The 21,416-nt window shown below is 50.5% G+C and overlaps 3 protein-coding genes across 6 annotated transcripts in view; 1 reads left to right on the top strand and 2 right to left on the bottom strand.

The window, feature by feature from the left end:
• LOC125951531 (mucin-5AC) overlaps positions 1–9,871 on the bottom strand; it is a 120,433-nt gene extending 110,562 nt beyond the window's left edge. For all 4 annotated transcript variants that reach the window (XM_049680438.1, XM_049680440.1, XM_049680441.1 and 1 more), the window contains exon 1: positions 9,616–9,871. The gene's annotated coding sequence lies outside the window, so the exon portion shown is untranslated. The remainder of the gene's footprint in view (positions 1–9,615) is intronic.
• Positions 9,872–19,973: 10,102 nt separating this feature from the next.
• On the top strand, positions 19,974–20,555 carry LOC125959602 (uncharacterized). Its single transcript, XM_049692428.1, has one exon. It carries the CDS (start codon positions 20,016–20,018, stop codon positions 20,553–20,555), a length of 540 nt encoding a protein of 179 aa, XP_049548385.1. The 5' UTR covers positions 19,974–20,015.
• Positions 20,556–20,935: 380 nt separating this feature from the next.
• The window catches only part of LOC125959601 (putative gustatory receptor 2a), a 1,794-nt gene continuing 1,313 nt past the window's right edge, over positions 20,936–21,416 (bottom strand). Inside the window, exons 4-5 of the mRNA XM_049692427.1 lie at positions 21,150–21,239; positions 20,936–21,064 (exon numbers count right to left, since the gene is read on the bottom strand). Coding sequence (XP_049548384.1) covers positions 20,936–21,064; positions 21,150–21,239 — 219 coding nt within the window. The remainder of the gene's footprint in view (positions 21,065–21,149; positions 21,240–21,416) is intronic.

The raw sequence follows: 21,416 nt of genomic DNA, 5'->3' as shown, positions 1-21,416 counted from the left end.
AACGGGGGTTGCAGTTGTCTACCACCGAAACTGCGTGTGTGTGTGTGGCGGTGTCGGTGACGAAATTGGTTGCATCTCCGCACAGCCACAAGTTCACTCACATTTCCTGCCTCTTCTCGGGGGGGGGGGGGGGGGGGGGAGGTCAACAAACGCCAATGCCCCGGGAACGGTTATGCCACACCGAAGTGTCCACATAATGTTTGTTTTGAATGCAACACTAAAAACAGTGGAGAGAGTTGGTGAGCATCGAAGGGAATATTTTAAAGATCATCAACGCAACGAGAAGACAACATAAGCACCCAGCTGCGTTAACGACACACGCGGATGCTGTGTTCCCCCGTCCCCGCTTTCCCTTCTCCTTGTTAAGAAGCGCCTCCGGGTCCCGTTTGAAGGCCGCTCGCAATTTCTAATTCTCATAATTTTTCGGTCCAGTTTTCCTCCTCCTCGCTGGAAAAGTGCGGCTATTGTTTGACTACTCCACCACAAACACGGAATGTGGCCCAGAATGGGAAGGAAAGAAGTGTGAAGCCGAGGCCTCATAGTCGGTGGTCGAGGCCACTTTACCACCGGGCCATAATTCAACGAAATAATCATCCAAATTAAGAAGCTCTTCGCGGTGCCACCAACAGTAACCACCATTAGCTGCTGTTGCTGTTGCCGGTGTTGCTGGATATTATCGCGTTATGAAGCAGCAGCAGCATCTACTACGGACGGCCGGACGGACGCATCTTCAAGCCCGGGCCCCACTTGAACGAACCGAAAAACGCGAATAACTCTTGTGGTCCACGACTGGCCTGGGCTTGGAAAGAAGAGAATTCCATTTCCGCAACGGTATTTCGAAGCGCTGGCTGGCGGCCATATCCTTCGTGCCTTCAGGGGAGGGGTCTTTGCGAATCGGGTTATCGAGCAAAACTTCCATCATTTACCTTAAAACCGGCCCATAAACAAACGTGTTCATCCCTTCTGGCTATCGTGGACGCCGCCGCGAGGCTCTTTAATGGAGCCAAACACACACACACACAGATGGGGGGGCTGAAGGATCCCCAGCAAACTCGCTCTGTTGCTCGCTCTGTTGCTTGGCCGAAAGATGCTCAAAACGAGGCACTTCGTGGTCGTCGCTATGTGTGTGTGTGTGTGTGTAGTAGTAGTAGAATCGATAAATTTAGGCTTTTGTGGGCTCGTGCTCGGAATATTCTGCGTCCGCTATCGCCGCCCGGCGATCTAGGCGCGTTAGCGGACCTTCAAGCAGGGGAGGGGGGAGGGTAGGGTTGCTTTACGCGATGCTCCCTTACCTCGCCCTTCGGACAAGACTGTTGCTTGCGCGGTTGAAGGCCACATCGCACATCGCCGAATGGTGTGGCCGCGGGAACGTCACGACCAGATTGCCCGGGCGACCCATCAGTCCCCACCATGGATTCCCCTTATCTCGATTTGGCGATCGGCACGATCTGACATTTTCTTAATAGCCGCCGCCTCTGCTTGTCCCTTTAGCGGAGACCCTCTGGTGATGAGCCTGGGAACAGGTAGAAATGTTGAGACAGTTTTGCTATTGCTGTCGCCAAGCAACCGAAGAGGGGTTGAGGAAGGCTTTTGAACACTTTCGCACTTCGTCCCCATCCCCGGGGGACTAGAGTGTTTCGGAGTTTCTATCGCTAATGCAGTCTATCGCCCCGAGGAGGAGTCCGAGAGACCGAGCGCAGACGGCACATCTCCTTTGATTTCACTTTCGTTCGCCATCCCAAGGACAAGCGGAATCGGACGAGGAACAGTCCGTTCGAGAACGAAGTGAACGTGTCTTTCGTAGCTGTACATCAGCCGGAACAGGCATGCCAACGCGTGACGACGACGACGACGAAGACCACGGAACGATGAACTTTCGACACCATTTGGTCCGGGAAACCGCCGCCTTGGGGCATTCGGTGCGCTTGGTATGGTGTGTATCTTCAAAACGAAGAGGTTTGCGCCACGCAGATCCACTCCAGTCCAGCGGAGAGTTCCTTGGAACGTCGGGGCTACGAGAACCAGGACGCAGCGACGGAACCGGACGGGATTTCTATAAATACATAAACGGACATGCAATGCGCCAACCATAATTTTCATGCCCACCGCAAGCGTCTGTCTCTCTCTCTCTTTTTCTGTCCCTCTGTCCCTTCGGCTGGAGGTAGCTGTGGTGGGCAGTGTCAGTTCTCCTCCATGGAACTCGCGAGGTGGCCCTTTTTGGCTTTTTTTTCTTCTTTTTCTTCTGGGGTCTTCTCGAACGTCTCGTGAGACACGAACGAAACAAAGTCCATAATAAGATGAAACTCCCGCTTCGTACAGAGAGAGAGAGAGAGAGGGGGCAAGTGAATTGTGGCCAGCAGCAGCAGCAGTGTTCTATAAAAAGCTCCCCAGAGGCCGAATAAGGCGCGATGCCTTCGTTGCAATGGTAAGCGAAGCGCCGCGCGCGAACAATCGAGTAGTAGCATAAGGAGAAGGAGGGGGAGGAGGCACACAAATTTGTGTCATTTGTCCATCTCGGGACTACCACCACTCTCGGTTCTCCTTAGCTATTCTTGGTCCTCCCAGCCTGGGCCGCCAGCTACTCGACAGTCGACGTCCATTACGTTGCATTTTCGGCGCGAGAAACCCCTCGTGTCTTCCAGCCAGCCGTTGGTCCACGCACGCACCATTTTTTGGTACTCTCTGTTGCTGCTTTAATGGACACCGGGAGAAGTTGTTCTTCGAAAATGTGCCTCAAGGTTTGGCCACTGAGTGAGTGCACCGTTTATGATCTGCCGGAATGTTGCCGCTGGAACAGTGCCCGACAACAGACAGAAGTGTCCTCGCATTAGCTTTTGATGGTTCTTTATAATGGACAAGTATGTAATGGGCATCTGGCAGACAAAAAAAACACCCCCCGGAATGCTCTCTTACAGTTGATCATCTTCATTAGTTCACTTTGCATTTGAAGCATGCACGATATCACAAAGTAAGACAGTTCGATTCCCTGGCGAATCCAGTATGCAGATGAAAAGATTTCTCCCTCCCTCTCTCTCTCTGTCACTTCGCCTCCCCGTGGAACAGTGGAGCATCAGTGAAGCGCTCTGTTCAATTATCTGCATGGATAAATCCAAGAAATGCGCCCGGCATCAGAAGCCTCTGTTTGCATTCGTTATCTCTCTTCACTTCCACCGAGTGATTATGATTGCTGCATATTTGTGCTTGTGCTTTTTCCGCCTCCCCAATCGTGGCCCCACCTCATCTGATAGAGGCCGATCACTTAATTGATCAATCGACCAGCGTATAAACCGTGCCTTCGCTCTGCATTTGCTGCTGCTGTTGGTTCTGGCTAATTATTCCGCACTTCACTTGCAGTTTTCCAGCTTTTTCACTCAAGCCGAACCTTTTGGGGCCTCGGTCGGTGGCGAGACAATGGAAGGCGAGAAGAAAAAGTGGTTCGTTCTGCTTGTCTAACTTCAGCATGTCCGCTCCACACCACACCGCACCGCATCGCGCCGTGCCTCATTCACACTATCCCTCTCGGATGCTGTCGGGCGGAACGAAGGGAAATGAAAACCGACGCACGCCCGGCACCGAGCGATTAATTTTGTGGAAGAAACATCAATACTGGCCCCTCCTGGCCGCGGTCACGCATCCCCCCTCCCTCTCTCCTCCCCTTCCGATAGTTTTCGTTTGCTCCAGATTTCCATCTGATTAATATGCGAGACGCAAAACAGCAAAACCTCGAGCTGCCCGCCCTTTCGTCTCCATCCTCTCCAGAACATGGCCGACGGCCTAATGTGCTTCCAACCGACGAATGCACGACGACGCACGAGAGAGCGCTGGTGTTGATTGGCCGTAATTGAGCAGACACATCATTGCACATCAACGGCCCCCGAACGAAACGCACTGGACCGGGGCCTCGAGCATCGGAATGGTTCAGCTTCTTCGTCGCGCCCTGTGTGTGTCAGGGATGGTTGAACAGCAAAAGGTTGAACCAAGGAAGCGAAAGGAAGGGAGACTACAAGTCAGGAGAACTTCCAGATGGATGCACACGTTGGTTCTTTCCACAAAACGCACCACGAACCAGCGCTATACCTGGGCCTCTTGGAGGAGCTCTTGGAACAGAAAGTTACGTCGCTTCATTCACGCCCCGGGTCTGGTCTGGTCCGGCTGCGTGTTTGCATTTGACATTAGCTTCATCTGCAGTAAAGCCCCGGACCCGGACCAGACAATGGCAGCAGACAGTTCCCTTTTTAGAGTAACTTTACGCAGCATCTTTTTAGCCAACGTCAGCACTTCCCCCGCTACTTGGGACTGGGATTCCCTCTTCGTTATCTTAGTGTATCGTTGGCTCATCTTCAGCATCCAACATCCTGCTTGCTAGAATCACATCTTGTTAGTAGTTCTTTCAGAGAGTGATTACATCGGTCTCTAGTCCGAGACCCAAACCCCCCATCCCCGCATGAAAATAGACATACGTCAGCGGGCCTGGCACAAAACAACCAAACCCGGTAAACGATGGTGGCAAATACTGCAAAGTAATGAAGGAATTAACCTTCCTCCGGGGCCCCCTTTTTCTTAACCCCTCGCAGAATCTAGGAGAAAGAAATGGCGAAGCTCCCTTGCTCGGTTGTATTTCTGTTTACGTATTACTTAACCGCACCAAGGGGAAAATTGCTATCATGCCAACCGATCGGGAACGCGAACCAACTCAACCCGAAGCCGGGGTTCGGGCTGTGGACCTACCGGTGCCAAGTAGGGCTTCACGCTTCGTTTGGCGTAGCAACGGTGGCGGCGGCGACCGCACTTTACTTCCTGCGCTCCTTGGATAGGATCTCAGGCCACGTTGGGCTGAGTAAATACGAGAAAGCGGCAAGCGGTAGAAGTACTCCGTCCCTTTTCGAGATGAAGGAAAAGCTGGAACGATACACACGCACACACACACCCCGAGATCGAAACCAGATGAAGAATGGGATGCAGAAATCAAGCGAGAAAAGTGATTTGTTTGCAATCTTCCTCTAGCGGCGGTCTGGGGATGGTCGAGATTCGTGGCACGTGTACCACCACACATACAGCAGCCGGGCCGGCCGGGGATTCCGGAATCCCGAGGATTTGACGCGAGACGCTAGAAGCCAGTGTGCCCGTTCGGCGCGAGTAATGAGATTGGCCTTGTGGTGCACGTGTTCCCGGTGGCCGGATTACGATCTCTCGAGTTAAGTCGAGTTTCCTGCCGGGGCCACACGCGGCCATACCGACGTCGTCGTCATGCCAGACCCTGGGATGTTTCGCGAAAATCACGAAATAATTGAACCGGCACCAAATCGCACACAAGTTGCAACACTTAACCGAAACGACCTTCAATGTTCCTCCTTCACTTGCGCAGCATATGCATAGGGGGGGGTGGCTCTCAAATGAAGCACCTTCAGCTGTTTTACATGTTAATAGCCAATGAACATAATGAAGCGCATTTAGGGGGACCTATTACACCTCTGACGAGGCGATCCATATTATCCAAATGTGTTGTTGACTTTACTTTTCCGCCTTGGCGTCCGTTTCCGCTCGTTGCTTGTTTAAATACGAGACAAATCTGTCGTTAATGGCTTGATTTATGTGCGCCGTTTGCAGTAAAAGTCTGCGATGCAACGGCAGTCAGCCAGCCTTGAACACAACAGGTGATAAAGGCGATCAGAACTGAGGACGGACAGCACCGACATGTACGACATCGCGTGATGAGGATTATAAAATGTAATCAAGAGCTTCTCTAAGTACGCCATTTAATTAATCTCGTCCACCGTCCGACCAGAGACGAAACGTATTCGTATAACTCAGCCTCGGTGACTTATGTTGGTACTTTTGAGAGAGTTTTTCTTTTCTCTAAAATTGGGTTTGTCCGAAACCGAAAGCGAGTCTTAAGTTCGTGTACAAACAATGGAGGTGAATTTAAAGCGTAGATCGGGCCTTAAGCAGGGAGGGGGTTCGTGATTGTAATCGATCTACGCCTTCGTTTCGTTTCTTGTACGCCACTTTCGGCGCTCGTCCTTTTTTAGGTAAATTTATTGAACTCACCCCCCCTGGTAATCCATCTTCTGCTCCATCTGTCCAGATCCGACGCATTCCACGACCGTTTGCTCCAAAAGCGGACAAGACCAGTGCTTCGGTGGTGTTGGCGGCGTTCGCTCGTTACCGATGGAGCATAAATTCAGCTCCCCCCTTACCGAAAGAAAGAGCAAACGGCACAATCAATCTATTCTTGGGAGATCATTTGATCTTTACGATACACGCCAGGCAATGGTACTGCTGCTGCTGCTGCTGCTGCTGGTGCCAAATGGTGTGTGTGTGTGCCCCGGATGGGTCACCCGATAGATCGCCCGAGGGATGATCCGCAGCATCGGTTTCATCTTTCATCAAACATAAGACTCTCTGCTGCTGCGGCTGTTCCTGCTGCTGCTGCTTCTCACACATCGACACCGACGCGACTCCCATAAACTCCCACCGCCTGACACTAATCGACCCCCGAAACCCTCAAAGGCCGGATGGCGAGAAGCCTGGCAGGCCGGCTGGCCGGTTGGTTGGTCTGCTTGCCAGGGCATTAATAGTTTTCTTCGTTTCACTCTCCCCCTTGAGGGAGGGGGCACGATTTTATGTTACGAAACATCGTCCGTCCACGGCAACGGACGAACGAACGAACGGTTGAAGCAATTGTTCTTCTTGGGGCCCCAAGTCGCAACACTCTCCCTCCCCACAATGCAGGGCGCACAATGCGATCCCGCTACATAATCTTCAAATGCGTATGCCCTCTTCTCGTGTCCCCTTGGCGGGCTAGCTTCGCAGCCAACGAACGAACGAGAGAAACGAGTAAGCTGCAATTAGATGTGAGCCTCGATCGCGCGCTGCCGATGATTTTCATCAAAGATTAGTCGGCAAAGATTCATGCTGTCAGTTCCCATGACCAAACGCGTGTGCTGCGTGGAAGTCAATTTGTTTGTCACAAACGCCCCGGGCAGAGAGGGAAGAGAGGGAAGAGAGAGAGTGTGCCGGGAAAAGGAGGAGAAACATTTCAAACAAAATCCAAAATCCTCGCACCACCGCCGGTATTAGACTTCCAGCGACTTCTCCGTCGCCGTGTGACAAATTTCATGGTTCCTTGTGTGTCCTCCGGGTGGGGGAGAGAGTGGCAGAGGGGTAACAATTTGACCGCCATAGCACCCTCTGACCCCAGGGGCTACAGATACGCAGGCAACCGTAACGACCGTCGATCGGTCGAACTGGATGCATGCGGTACACGTTTCACTCATAATGCACCCTCGCACCGTGTGTGTGCGTTGGTGTGCCTTGTGGTGCATACAGAAATAGTCACCTTCGGATACTGCACCCCCGCCATTCCCTAACAGCAGCTGACACACACACACACACCGTTACGACTGCCAAAGGACAAATGACCCTTCGCAACGGTTCTTACCGATCCACTGGGTGCTCTCTTATGACCTCTCCCGCAGGTTTCGCTGCTGAGATCGGTGCATAAGGGAGAGGGGACACGTGTTAAATTCGAATGCAATCTGGTCCCTCGTTGGCCCTACAAACGGTACGGTGCTCATAATTTGCTCCAAGGGGCTCGCAAGCCCCTGCTGCTCACATTCATAACCCATCACGCCCACATCGAAACTCGGTCTCGGTCTCGGAGGGCCCACCAGATGGTGAATGCTGCTGGTGGGGCGATGCTTAGCACTCTGTCCAGCCCAGCGGTTTGACTAAGCGATTTATTTTTAACAACCACGGGGAGACACTCATGGCATGGCAGCAGCTCGTCGTTCCTCTGCTGCGGTTTGACACCAAACATGTCGTTTCAGCGTGTTCCGGAGTGGTTCGCCGGGTTCCATAATGTTATGATTATGAATTTGACTGCAAAAAGACAGCCACACACACGCACACGCGCACACGTAATAAAAAGAAACATATAGGATAACGTTCAGCAAACACGTGTTGCTATCACGTCCCCGCAAATGATTGGAAAGCATCTTCTCGCCAGCTGGCAACTGCCGAACGGCGAAGCAACTCCCCTCCGAGGTCCGTTAGTCCGAACTTCCGAACTGCGGTGCCGGTTTCGGTTCAATTTCGACGTTTGTTTGTTTATCTCATCGCGCCGGACCGACACCTGCTTGGAAAGCAGAAAAAAATAAGTAGATAAAACGGCATTAAACAGCATCAACAGCAGCAGGTTCGTTTGGCCGGCCGTTCGCTCGCTCGCTGATGTCATACAATGACGCGAAAACATTAAAAACGCTTGGATAGGAAACGGTAGGAACCGACCGTGGAGTCAATGAAATGGACACCTCAGCCTCCGTGTAGGCGTGGTGGGTCTTGGGTGGTTCACCGAGAGCGTGTGTGTGTGGGATGCGATGCGTGCGTTTCTTCGAAGCCAAAAGGTGGTCAACTTAAATACTGCTGCTTGTTCGTTCGTTCGCTCGTTCGCGGGGCTCCAACGCTCGCTCTGATGAAGTGCAATAACTTTAATGAGTTCGACGCCTCGAGTCGAGTCACTAAAGCGCCACTACCACTACCACTGCTATCAGCGGTTAGTTTCCTCAGTCTGTTTAAATAATATTTCAATCTCGCTTTATTCAAGGTGCTTGGAAGAGCAAAGAGAGGGAGAAAAAAAAAACGGAAAATCTTGAACACCGATCGACCAATCGGTGAATCGAAAGTCGAAGAAGCGGCCCACGCATACACTCCGGGGCGCACCGAGCCGCAATAATCCAACCGATTAGACGTTCGCCTGCGCTTACTTTCCAGCGAAATCCGCGCGCAATTTCTGTTCGCCTCGCAAGTGCTCTCGTTGCGGTTGTCACCGTTTGATAAGTAGACGCCCATCGCCGCCCGCAGGTGGTAGACCTCTTTCACTATATCCACTGCTGCTGGGTTATTCCGCTTCTGCCGCAACCTTCTTCAGAAACGCGAAGCGAATCTTGAAGCCGGCCCACGAGAGCGACCGATTAGATTCAGGTCAATCGAACGCGGCAAGTAACCGACCACCGACCGTCGTCCGGCGGTGCGGAAGTGCTACAGAGAACCTCGCAAACGGCAAACGAGCAGCAGCAACAGCAGTGAAAGGCGTTTTGCGGTGGTTGAGAAGTGAAAATCTCGCAGCCGGCAGCGTGGGGGCCACGGCCACCGTGACCCGGAGGGTGCAACGCGCGAACGGAGGACGCGGAAACGATGCGATGACCGGGCGCGCGGTAGTGTTCCAGTTTTTCCTGCCTTGGAACTGAAAACACGGTCAAGCGGTGGTGGGACGTGGTGCACGCGAAAACATCTCATCGCCGGCACGTCGCCGGCCACCGAATGTCGAAGTCGAAGGTGGCCGATCGAGGCTAAAGAGGGGGTGGGGGACGGGAGGAGGAGGGCTGTTTAAAGTCGTTACCGTTGCCGATAATGAGCGCATGTCGTGCTGACTTTAAATTAGCTTTTAGCCGGTCCTGGCAGCGAGATAAAAGATGATTGTTGTTTGGTGAACGGTCAGGACAGGATCAGTTTGTTACGGAGTGAGTCGGAGTTTATGCTCGCTGACATGCCGTGCGGCTTATGATAACATTTGTGGCTAATTTTTATGAATCATATCGTAGTTCAATCCATTACCTTTTACGATACGAAGCGGTGAAGAGGTGGTTGCTGCTAGCGCGCGGTCGATTATCTGGATTTTCGAAGAGTGTAGACGATGCTCCTTGTTCTGTCTCGATGCTCCTTCTGTTGCTGCTGCTGCTGCTGCTGTTCCACTTTTCACACAATTTATACACAAGCACTTATACACTATAAATTACACATTGAAAACTTTACACACACACGCGCACACACACACACTCACGCAAACTTTCGAACAAACTACCTTTACAAATATTTTAACCTAAAATAAAGGTGAAAGACGAAGAAAACAAAAAAAAAAAACATCAAAACCCACTACTCTCTAGTACCAGACACGCCTACATTGCATCTCGCGATCACTGCTCTGAAACTAAAATACCACCAACTGCGCATTCTTGGCGCGGTTTAACTGAACAGAATTTCAAATACTTTGCGTCACACTTTAATAACAAGCAACAAGCAACAGTCCCCTCGCGTGGGGCACGTTTTGTGGAATCTTTCAAATATCTTAATGAACCCGCGGTCACGGCCCTAGCCGGTGCTTGCGCATCACGTACTAACGTCCCTCGTTGATCGCTTCCGACCGAACGATCGTTGCTTTTGCCGTCACCATCGTCACCATCGTCACCATCGTCGCCGTCGCCACCGACAGCAATGAAGCGGATGATGGAATGTAAACAATTAAAAGAACCGAAAACAACCGTTAACCGAACCGTTCCTTCCGGAGGAAGACGGAAATCGCGCGCGGCTAAAACCGGCAGCCCCGGCAGCCCTAGCAGCCCGGCAACCCTCCCCCCGGGTGGCAGTCGTGGTGACACATTTAATCATATTTCATCGCTTCGTTAGCGCCAGCGAGCGCGCACCGGCTTTGGGGTCGGTTGTTTGTGAGCGAAAACCACCGGTGGCCACCGATCGCGCCGATGAACTATGATCTCATCTCGCGGCTCGTGCGATGAGCGAACAGCATCACCAGTTTTGGCTGTTGCCAAAATTCTGTTAATTCATTTGCTCACGACCATCCATATGTAACCGGGTTTAACACCTCACGGAATAGCGGATTACGATCGGATCATCAGCTGGATGTTGATGTTTGAGAGAGCTGGCACTGTGAGCGAGAGTATCATCGTAATCTGGTGCTGCTGCTGCTGCTGTTGATGGTGGCTGTCAGCTGATCATCATCAAACCACCAGCATTAGCCGCTCCGGAGAAGCACCATGCGAGAGGCACGTGAGAGTAACCTGTAATGACGGGGTAGATTGGGAATGAAAAGTATTAATTTAGAATCATCGCTAGTGCTTGCGCAAGACACAACAATTTGATAGTACACAATCGATAAGCCGGGAGGGGTCGGTGAAACAAACACACACACGTACACAGAGTGAGAAAGAGAGAGAGAGAGAGAGAGAGAAGCGAACGCACACAATCGATGAAGCCCCCTTCGCGTGACCACGTGCTCTCGTTGAATGAGAAAGGAAACCTCTCCTGAAGAAGGCCTTGGTGGTGGTGGGTCGGTGGATGGGCACGTTAAATTCGTTCACCAACAATTCTCGAGTGGAGGAGTCGCCGGGATTGGCTTCGTGAGGGGTTGCTCGTTGAAAAACAATATCTCCATTCGGTTCTATCGCGTTACACCATTTTATATAGCCGTGGTGACACTTGACGCCGATTGTGATTCGCACAACACCCCACACAGACACACACACACAGACACACACACACTCATAGCAGTACACACCCTGCGAGTTGCATCTGGCGTTTCAATGAAATCAATGGCATCCCCAGCATCAGCATCCACTACGGCGGCGGCCGGAACACATGCGCGTTTGAGAGCAACGTTTTCGTGTTCGGTGCGTCGTCGTCGTCGTGGTCGTCGCGTGAGAGAAGATCCACAAAATACCGGGACACGCACACGAACGCAAACCATCAAACCGGGGGGAGGGGGGACGGTCGAAACCCAAAATACACGAAATGCGAAAACCAGGATAACGGAGCGCAAGGGGAGCCAGAAAGGACGACGCACAGCGTGACGCACGGAAAGAGTGCGTCGTCGATGGCAGAGGAGTAAAGTGGTGGTGGTGATGGGGTGAGCAAGGAAACCGCTCTTAAAGCCGAAGCCGAAGCGAGGCAGAAATTAGTGAGATGCAAAGAGATGCTCTCGAGAGGTCCTTGGACTGCAGAGGAAGTAGCTGCTGCGTTCAGGAGGGTTTTTCGGGTTTTTTTTTCTCTCCTTCATAAGGAGAGCGAGCAAATTCGAATTAAAGCATCCCAAATTGGAGTGGTAATAGGACACGAAACGGCAACGCTTTAATGTGGCCTTCTTCGGTTTGATTTGAAATGAAAATCTCTACACCACATCCAAGGCTAAATTGAAAAGAAATCTTCCTCGCACACACACACACACACGCACACGAATGTTAGTCTTCTTATCGCATCAAATTAGTTCGCACCGAGTGTGATAGACGTTTGCACGAAATATTGGAAATTGCCACCGAATGGCGACGACGACGACGACGACGACGGTGGCGAAGGTTGCGCCACCCTTCTGCTTCTCTCTCTCACTCTCACAGACAGGCATACACACACGCTCTCTCTCTCTCTTTCAAGGATACGGAAGCCGCAGCACAAGGAAACCCCCGGCGATCTGTCAGGGTCATCGCCGGTCGTCGTATAGCGCGAGCATTTCCGTGTTTCCAGGGAGAGCACCGCCTGCTGTGTGTATATATGTGTGTGTGTGTGTGTGTGTGTGTGTGTGTGTGCGTGGCGCTGCTGCCCAGGATACTCGGGGAATCACGAAACAACGCAGCAGCCAAGGATCCCCAACAGCGACGACGGAAAGCGAAAGCGGCTGCCTCAACGCCCTTCCACGATTCGTGCCCTGCCCTGGCAGAGTTCTACGGAGTGCGTGCCTGGGATGAGCACCAGAGAGAGAGAGAGAGCGAGAGACAGAGAGCGAAAACACGATAAGAGCAACGAACGAGGGTGATACCTTTTCATCATCGCCCTTCTACTGGAGGTGGTGAGGAGGGTTTTGTTTTGGAAACTAGTTCTTCCAACGCTTGACAACCCCAAAGGTGTGGGATTCACGCGGGGAACGACCACCGACGCTCCACAAAACCCCATCTACTTAAAAGATTAACAGCAACACAACCGACACGTACCGTATCACGAACTTGGACCTCGCCGAAAGCACACATCGATCGATGGAGCCGAGGTGTGACCGGTGCCGGATGTCTGACGACAGTTTCCACTATAAAAATCACGAAAACAATGCACTCCCCCGTCGTTCCGTCGTTGCCACTACTACGCACTCATACACTCAGCTCGGCTACTTTACGGTTTAAGATGACGACGAGTTCGAGAAGGGTGTGCAAATTCCACGGAACGGTTCTCCTGTTACCGGCACTTTGTTCACCGACTCCGGGAGACACGGAACGCAAGTGAAGCGCATCGCAACGCGACGCCAGGCTACTATGTTCTACTGTTGCAAACGACGCACAATACTCGCACACACGCACACAGCCTGGTTGTTGGTTGCTGCTTCAGACCAAAAAAAAAACAACAGATAGACCCAAAAGAGTCTGTCCCCCTTTTTTTTACGTCACTTCCTAACGACTCGCGACGACGATTTCGAGCCGGCGATTCAAACTGGAGTACCACGTGTGTGTGAGGGATTCAAATTCCCTTTTCCTCTCATTCACTCCGGCAACAAAGCGGAAATGTGGAAAAGCATTTTTTTCTTGGAGACACTTGTACTACCACACGACCGGTGGTTGATCGTCGATTGTTCCACTCCGCACTCGCAGTTTAGTGTATACGGGATTCGTAATGGCGCAAGCCTCACTTCGAACACCAACCACCGACCTCCCACTACCTTCTTTTTTCCAGCCCTTTTGCTACCAAACGCCGAACGCGAACCCAAAACGAAATACGATGCGTACTCAACGGCTGCCGCGGGAAAACTGCTCGGATCTATCTAGTCACGACGCACCCGAGGTTCACGGTGCAGCAGCGCTGTTGTGGGTTGTTGCTTGCGTGGGGTTGTTTCAGAGGTGTTGTGTTGGATTATGAGCCGTGAGTTAATTCGTGCGGTTAAAGGATACATAATACATTGCTTTTAGACTTTTTGTTGGTTTGTTATCCGTTTCTGTTTCTTTTCAAGAAAAAGCTTGCTTCTCAGAGTCATATTAACGCACTTTTGTTGAAATTGAACGTTGATATACTATATAGAGGAAGATGGCGCCTTATCTTTTGATTCCGCACGAATTAATTCCTAATCTGCAAGTGGAACTAATGGACCGATTCTACTTCAATTCTTTAGTAAAGTATAACAAGTAGTTCAATTTTATAACTCAGTTGAAGGAATCCTAATATTTATGATTTTAAAATCTTCTTAAAACTCGAATCTTTCTCGTGTTTTGGAATGGCCGCTTTGGAGAGTGCGACCGCTGAGAGCGAGAGAGCCGCAAAAACCCGAAGACAAAACCGACGGTCGATTCTCTCGAACGCCGGAGAGCTCTCGCTTTGCGCAATAACAGAGCGTTCGGTCATAAGCGTAAGATGCGGAAGGAAGCAATAGGAGGAAACCGGGGGGTGGATTGACGAGAGTAGAGGATTGTTTTGTTTATGATTTGATGCTGCTTGTCCTCTGCCATGCTCCTCCGCCCCCCTTTGACGAAAGCCTTCGAACACACCCCCGGAGGGTGCATCAACCTTCAGCAGAGCGTGTCCTTATGCTTACGAGAATGAATAAGCAGCAAGAAAGCAAAAGTGTCGATCTTGGCTCCGAAACATCAATCAATTGGTGCGAAAGATTAGAACCTGTTGATTGGAAATGTAATTAAACTTTATTTGGATTGAATTACCACAAAAACATGACGGCAGATGAACTAGCGGATAGCCACAGAACAAACAGAAAATTTCATTGCTCCCATTGCATTGAAATTGGATTCAAATTTGCATATAATCATCCATTTATCGGTTGCTAATTATCATGTCAATCTCATCGTTGTCTACGATTGCAGATTGCATTAGCATCCAAATACACCCCCAGTTCCCTGTGTCCTCGCGTGTTCCCGCGCAGCAAACGTTCCGTTCAATAAGGATCGCGCTTGATTGACACCGAAGGAAGCGGAAACTTGGCACTGGGGACATCCCGGAATTGTGCCCTGTTTTGGGCGCGGAGCAAGAAAAAGGCGCATGGAAGCTGTCAAGATGGCATCGGGGTGCATCGGGGTTGGGTGATGCGGTCGTGCGATAAGCGTCTTCATCAACCGCCTGCACCAGCAATACGCCGCGATGCCAAAGAGTGTCATCTACGGAGGAAAGTAGCTCGCGTACCATCATATGCCTCTCCACCCTGTCTCGAGTGGCGACAAACGGGAACGGCCCCGGAAAAGCCAACCAACCAGCCAGCCATTTCCCTCTCGAGTGCAATGTTTTGTCTTTGCGATGCCCCCTTTGCTGGAGCGTTGACTGCTGCCAACATTTTTGCAAGCCCCAACCACGGGGGGCACGGAGGGTAGAAGGTGTAGGACGCGTGGAGACTGCAAAACGACGACGCTGGGTTTGCTACAAATTGGTTCTCAACTCATTAGCCTGCCCAAGTGGGTCGGTCGGTCGGTTGGTAGGGATAGTGTACGGCCGTGCGTGTGTGTGTGACACAAACGTGGGGCCACATGAAGCTGCATGTTTCATTTCATCATAAAGCATGAGCCCTGCGCCGAGTGGCACTGGCAATTAACAATTCCGAACACACAGCTCAGGGAGTCATGTTATGCCATGACACACGAGGGGAGGCGACGTGTCTCAGTGTGTCTTGGGGATAAAGTGCAAGAAGAAGAAGAAGCAATCCAGACTAGACTAGACGGTGGCTTCATCGGTGGAGGGTTGTGCACAAATTACGACAGTGGTTTTAATCGGTTTTTCTTTTGTAACGATCATTCTGCTCCAAAGATGCATTCCAATTTCGTGCAGCTTGCATCCCCCGCTGCATTAGATACCATTGTCGAAACCCCCGTTTAGCGCGTTGTTCAACTTTCAAGAGCTTGGCTTCAAGCTGCTGCCTCACATAAGGGGGATTTGGCAAAAGGGTTTTTCGTAAGTATTTTTCGATCCCAATTCATTGGCTGATCACCGTGGCTGTCAGCACTGCCAACGCGTCGTATGCACTATACTCTCTGCGGTCACGTAACACAAACGATAATCTGCACCCGGTGGTCCGGGCAAACATTTCCACATCCGCTGCTGGCTGCTGGCACACCATCTTCAATTGTGGGGGTTGTGCTGCACTCCTCCCTAATGATGATGATTTCATTTCCTCAATCGGAACCGGACTTTGTTTTTTTTCTCCTTCTTTATTAATGCCCAATGCGCCGCTATGCTGTATGCTGCAGGGTAACCACTGCGTTCGTGAAGCATAAAAAAACAGAGAAAAAAAACTTTCACGAATTTAGCGTCAGCCAAATTTTCATTACCCACGCGCCAGGTGCTGGGGGTGGTTTTGCGTTTGTTCAATGGTCTCCAGTCGACGCAGAGATCCGCAGCCGTTGATCGTCGAGTGATGTCGAACGTTGATTAGTCAACGATACACCCAGGGCCCAGGCGATCGAGCGGTTCGAAGTATGCGAAAGATGTTATCTGGCTATGGTTTTTCTAATGTTTTCGATGCAATCGTGTGGCTACGCATAATACCGCAACGTGTGCACGAGTGGAAAGTGGCTTGTTAAAACGTTGTCGCCATTAGCGGCGATTGTTACGATTGTTGCGATGGTTGGTTCGCGTTGAATTGTGGTTCGCGTTGAACAGCGGTGCTTAATTTAGGGACACATTATGCACTTATCGTCTCGATTTCGGAGAGTGTGTAAAAGACGGTTTATTAACGGGAAAATATAGGGAAAACCCTTAAACTAATCAGAAGAAAGCGCTCTCGCAGGTGGTCATGATTTCTTCAGTACGATAACAGCTTCTGCGTTTGTGCAGCAAATACTTACTATACTGCATAAGCGTGTTGGGATGTTACGATTGACCTTAATTCATCTCAGTTGTGTGATCCTCCCATTTGAAAATTAGTTAGTAATTTCGATGAAAATGACGACATACGTGGCGATACCGACTGCAAACTAAAATGGAATGGTCATGTCGAATCAACTGTATCCCACCTATCGTTACCTTGCTGATGAGTGTGTAGTCGAAATCGAATATATTTCTAGCCGTGAGCCGCATGTCCGATTGTTGCAGTTGCTTTAAGAAGAAGAACGTACACCGATCCAACATGGCATCTATCTGAAGCGGAATATTCAGCAGAGTTTTTCCGATCGCGTTCACCGCAAGCCGGTAGCGCTTGGTAGCGTGCAGCAATATTCCAACGATGACAGGTGTTGGCACAAAGCATAGCATTTGAACTGCAGCAGGGTGAAGATTGTTCTTAAATTCGAGGACACGCGCATCACGCATCGATCCTACCTTCAATTTGGCTCTCATTGCGCACCATCATTTCATAAACCCAGTACAGATCGAATGCCATCTGGACGAAGCTGGAGGACATGTTGGAGGCCTGTGACCAGCCGAAAAGATCGTTCACGTTCTCGTTGATGAACACCAGCTCGGCGAACAAGGTGCGAGCGTCTTCCAACTGCTGGTTGATCGAGCTGATCCTCGTAGCCTCGTGATCGGTAGGATCCGAAACGCGCGACGTCAACGGAATGGTCAGTGCGCTGATGCGTTGCTCCAGTTCGCGCAGATTGCTTGTCAGCAAGGAGATGTGCAGCAGATGGTACATGTGACGCATCCGGCTGATGGTGGATGGGTAGAGGTTGTAGAGCCAAAACCAGTACCATTGCGTATCGGCCGCCACACCATAGTAAACCTGGTACTCCACCATTACGCAAGTGGCCGTCACGACGAGGAACTTTGCTGCAAAGTGTCGTGCCAACCGAGCGGTCACCGACCGATTCAGCAGCCCAAGGTAGGCGCCCGTTTGGTTGGCCAACGCTTCGTAGCGCATCCATATCGAACGGTGCGCATCGCAATGGCACCAGGAATCGGCCAGCGTTACAAACACGGTCACCAAACCGATTGCGTACTTGAAGTAGTTGTTCATTGCCTCCGTTGCGATCAGTCCCTCGAACAGCAGATGGTATCTGACGCGAGCCATTGCGACGCTGGCCACGGAGCAGCAGAGCTGCAGCAACCACCAGGCCCCGTTGGACCAAGAATGCTCACCAATCGACATTCCCGCGTGCCGCGTATGGAGAAAGCGGAGTGAAAAGCTGTAGAAGCCTACGATTTGGAATAGCGCCACAAACCCTGACAGCAGCCTGATGGACATCATTTCGGCAGCGGGAACCATTTTGAACTGATCCGGGTTGCTCGACTCCACTCGGAAGGAGTGGGCCTCGGTGATGGTCCAGTTTAAAGATTAATTTTAATAGATGAGTCCATGACACGCACGCAGGATGTTCAAATGCATAACCTAACTACAAACACACTCCTCTGGTCATTAGAGAGTGAGGAACCAAAGCGCCATGAACCTGTTAGTGCCCCTACTACCTACTACTCGGCAGTTACTTTGTACAGTGTTTGCCATCTTTAAATGGTTCGGTTTCATTCCGTTCCCATTTGACTGTGCAGCGTTTAAGCTACTTCCGGCGTGCAGTAGCTGGCCGCAATTCGTGTTTCCCGTGCTGCAACTACTGTTCTACATTCTGCTTCATGTAATGGTTGTAATGTATCGCGGGGACATCTTAAACACCGAGCTGCAGGTACTCAACATGAACGACATTCTGAAGTACTGCACCGAGCTGGTGGCGATCTGTGTGATCTTGATCAACATTATACTCCAGCGCAAAGTACACCGCACTGTCTGGGTGAAGCTGACGCGCCTACGAAATGCATTTCAACGGAAGGATCTGGTGGACCACTTTTTGAGAATGTATCTGGCAAAATACTACGGCTATATGGTGTGTAGTGGATTCATCGAGGCGCAGGTGTTTCGCAGCGTTGCCAACAGTCCCCCCGATGTGGCGTACTGGGCCGTGGTTCTGATACTACACGCGTTCGTCCGGTTAAGGCATCTGTACCATTTGTTCTTCATCGATGTACTGCGGCTGTACTTGAGGCAGCTTAGCATTCGTCTTGTCGAGACGTCTGAATACGCGAGATGGCTTTGGTCGTGTGGGAAGAAATCGGAACAGTACCGCCTTGGCCATCAACGGCTCATTGATGATCTGTTGGAGCTTAAATGCGTTTATGGGGAGATGTGGGAGATGAATGACTGTATTAACCGAGCATTCGGATGGTCGCAGATATGCAATTTCACGGCCAACTTTGTGCAGCTATCGTGTGATTTCTACTGGTGCTACGTGGCAGCTAAAGGATTGAGTTTTGAAGGTTACAAAGGTAAGAGAGACCTCAATAGACCTCGGAAGCTAAATCGAAAGCTCATCAACGCAATAATGTCATTTTTTACTGGCAGAAATTTTCCTAACACTGATCCCGACGGTTGGTTTGCTCGGTCTTTTGCTGTATTCTGCAGAGTCCTGCCTTCGCGTGGTAAGTTCTAGATTAACGCTATATCGTTGAATAATTGTAAACATTCTTGGTATAAGGGCACATCTCTAGGGACGCTGCTACTTGACTTTCCATCCGGTAATGATGCCATAATCAACAAGATCATCTATCGGTTCGCATTGCAAATGTCGCAACAAAAAATCCACTTCACCGCTCACGGACTGCTGGAAATTAACTATAAGCTACTCAAGATGGTAATTACTGATAGCCTAGTCCATGTAGATATTTCGATTAATCTCCTTCTCCTTCTTTTGCAGTTCGCCACCGGAATCATTACCTACATCACAATTTTCATTTCTTTTTCTAACGATATATCATTTCACGATACTGAAATATGATTGAATCGTCGTCTTGTAATGAGTATGAGTGGTTGCCTGGTTTATTAATGGTCATTACACACGCAGTACCACTTACTTAGCTATGCAACACTCGTCTGCTGATGAACAATGCGTTGCTCGTGCGCGTGCCTATTGTAGTCACTTATTGATCGATCTACTACTTCATCGTCCAGTATGTCGCATCTATGTGCAGTGTTTTCAAAAGTGATCCTCTTCTATCAATTGTTTGCGTACCATTGGTTTTGTTTCAATGCTGTGCGACAGAACAATAGAAAGAGTGTCTGCTTTACCATACTTAATGTTGCCCTAACCACGGCCCTATTCTGTTGGATTTTTCAACATCAATCGCTTGTGCTGTTTACCGATGACATCCAAGGATACCTGATAGACCTGTTCAAGCTTCTGCTAATTGCTTTCTCGTATTACGGAATACTGCTGGAATGCTGGCTCGGTAGAGGCCGTGTCGGCCGATTGTGGCACAAGTTCGACGAGATGTACCAACTGATTGCCAGCCCCCGGTGGGCGAAGTTGCCTCGCAAACATTTCATCACCGTTGCCTGCTTCTTGGTGTTTCTGTCCTTTTGGGAGTTCACCTATGCGTACGGTGTTGCCTCCACCAGCCGTGCAACCAATTTCACCATCGCCTTCTGGCTACTGTTTGCGCTGATCCATCTGCGCCAGCTACAGATCCTGCTCTATACCGACCTGTTGCGTTTTTGCTTGACGGAGATGAACGACCAGTTGAGCTGGTGCATCGAGCTAAGCAAGGCAGCGACACGGTACGGTGGACTGAGGACGGATGGACAAATCCATGGCCACATTCGTCGGCTGATTGATGGCTTTGTGCGCTGTTACCGTCTACTTGCTACAATCAACCGTACCTTTAGCTGTTCCTTGATTATCATAAAGATCATAACGCACGTGTACCTGCTGACCGATAGTTACTGGATCGTATTCGGTATTATGCGGCATGATCTGTTGCGATCGATATGTGAGTTTCAACAGCATCATATGTGTTTGGTTCACGTTTAGGGTCCAATAGTAAACCGGTGCATTTATGTTGTCTAGACCTGCAGTGGTGCTTATCGTCGAAGATCATCTGCTTGATGCTAAGCGTACACTCGTGCGAGCGAATTGTGCTCGAATGCGCCCGGATGCGTCAGCTTCTGCACCAGATCGATCTAGGGTGGCAGCTACGGAACGAGCGCGGTTGGGAAGTCGTGCGTGCCTTTCTACAGCTGCTGGACACCGCTGACCCGGTGTCGGTGAATGCGATGAATCTGTTCAAAATGGACTACGGTATCGTGATGGCAGTAAGTGTAGCGAGGGCAGACGCGAGCGGGCTACTATGTTGATGAATGTTTCGTCCCACAGATCATAGTGCACGTTGCCACATCGATATCGATCTTCATTCAGGCTACCGACTGAGGGGTGCTGATCGTCGTGACATTTCCAGCCATCGTCGGCTCCTGTACGCCCACGTCAGTCTTTGGCATAAATTGTATGAATATTACCATGTATGTCGTGATGGCTGCCACCATCTGTCGAGTGGAGCAAATAGCAACGCAAGACATGAATCCAAATGAAATCCGCTATGCCCCGCGTCCCGCCAGACTTACACCTTACCTCTTTGAGGAGAACGAAATCCATGTCAAAAAATCCTCCCAATGAGAAATACACCGGTGTGTGCTGTAGCAACAGTGAGAAGTTCTCAATCTGTAGAACACAGAAAAGGAAAACGTAAGCGTCACGCTCTAAGCTGCATGCTCATTGTGAGGGACGAACACAAATGGACGGCTCATGACACCGAAAAATGATGACACCCTGCGCCGCTGTGTATGACGAACAATTTGTATTTTGAAGGATTTTCCTTCAGTTGGCAGGGAGAAGTCT

This window comes from Anopheles darlingi, chromosome 2 (assembly GCF_943734745.1).
Source record: "Anopheles darlingi chromosome 2, idAnoDarlMG_H_01, whole genome shotgun sequence".
Lineage (NCBI taxonomy): Eukaryota > Metazoa > Arthropoda > Insecta > Diptera > Culicidae > Anopheles > Anopheles darlingi.
Note: the sequence above shows the minus strand (reverse complement) of the source record. Positions and strands in the feature narration are given on the sequence as shown.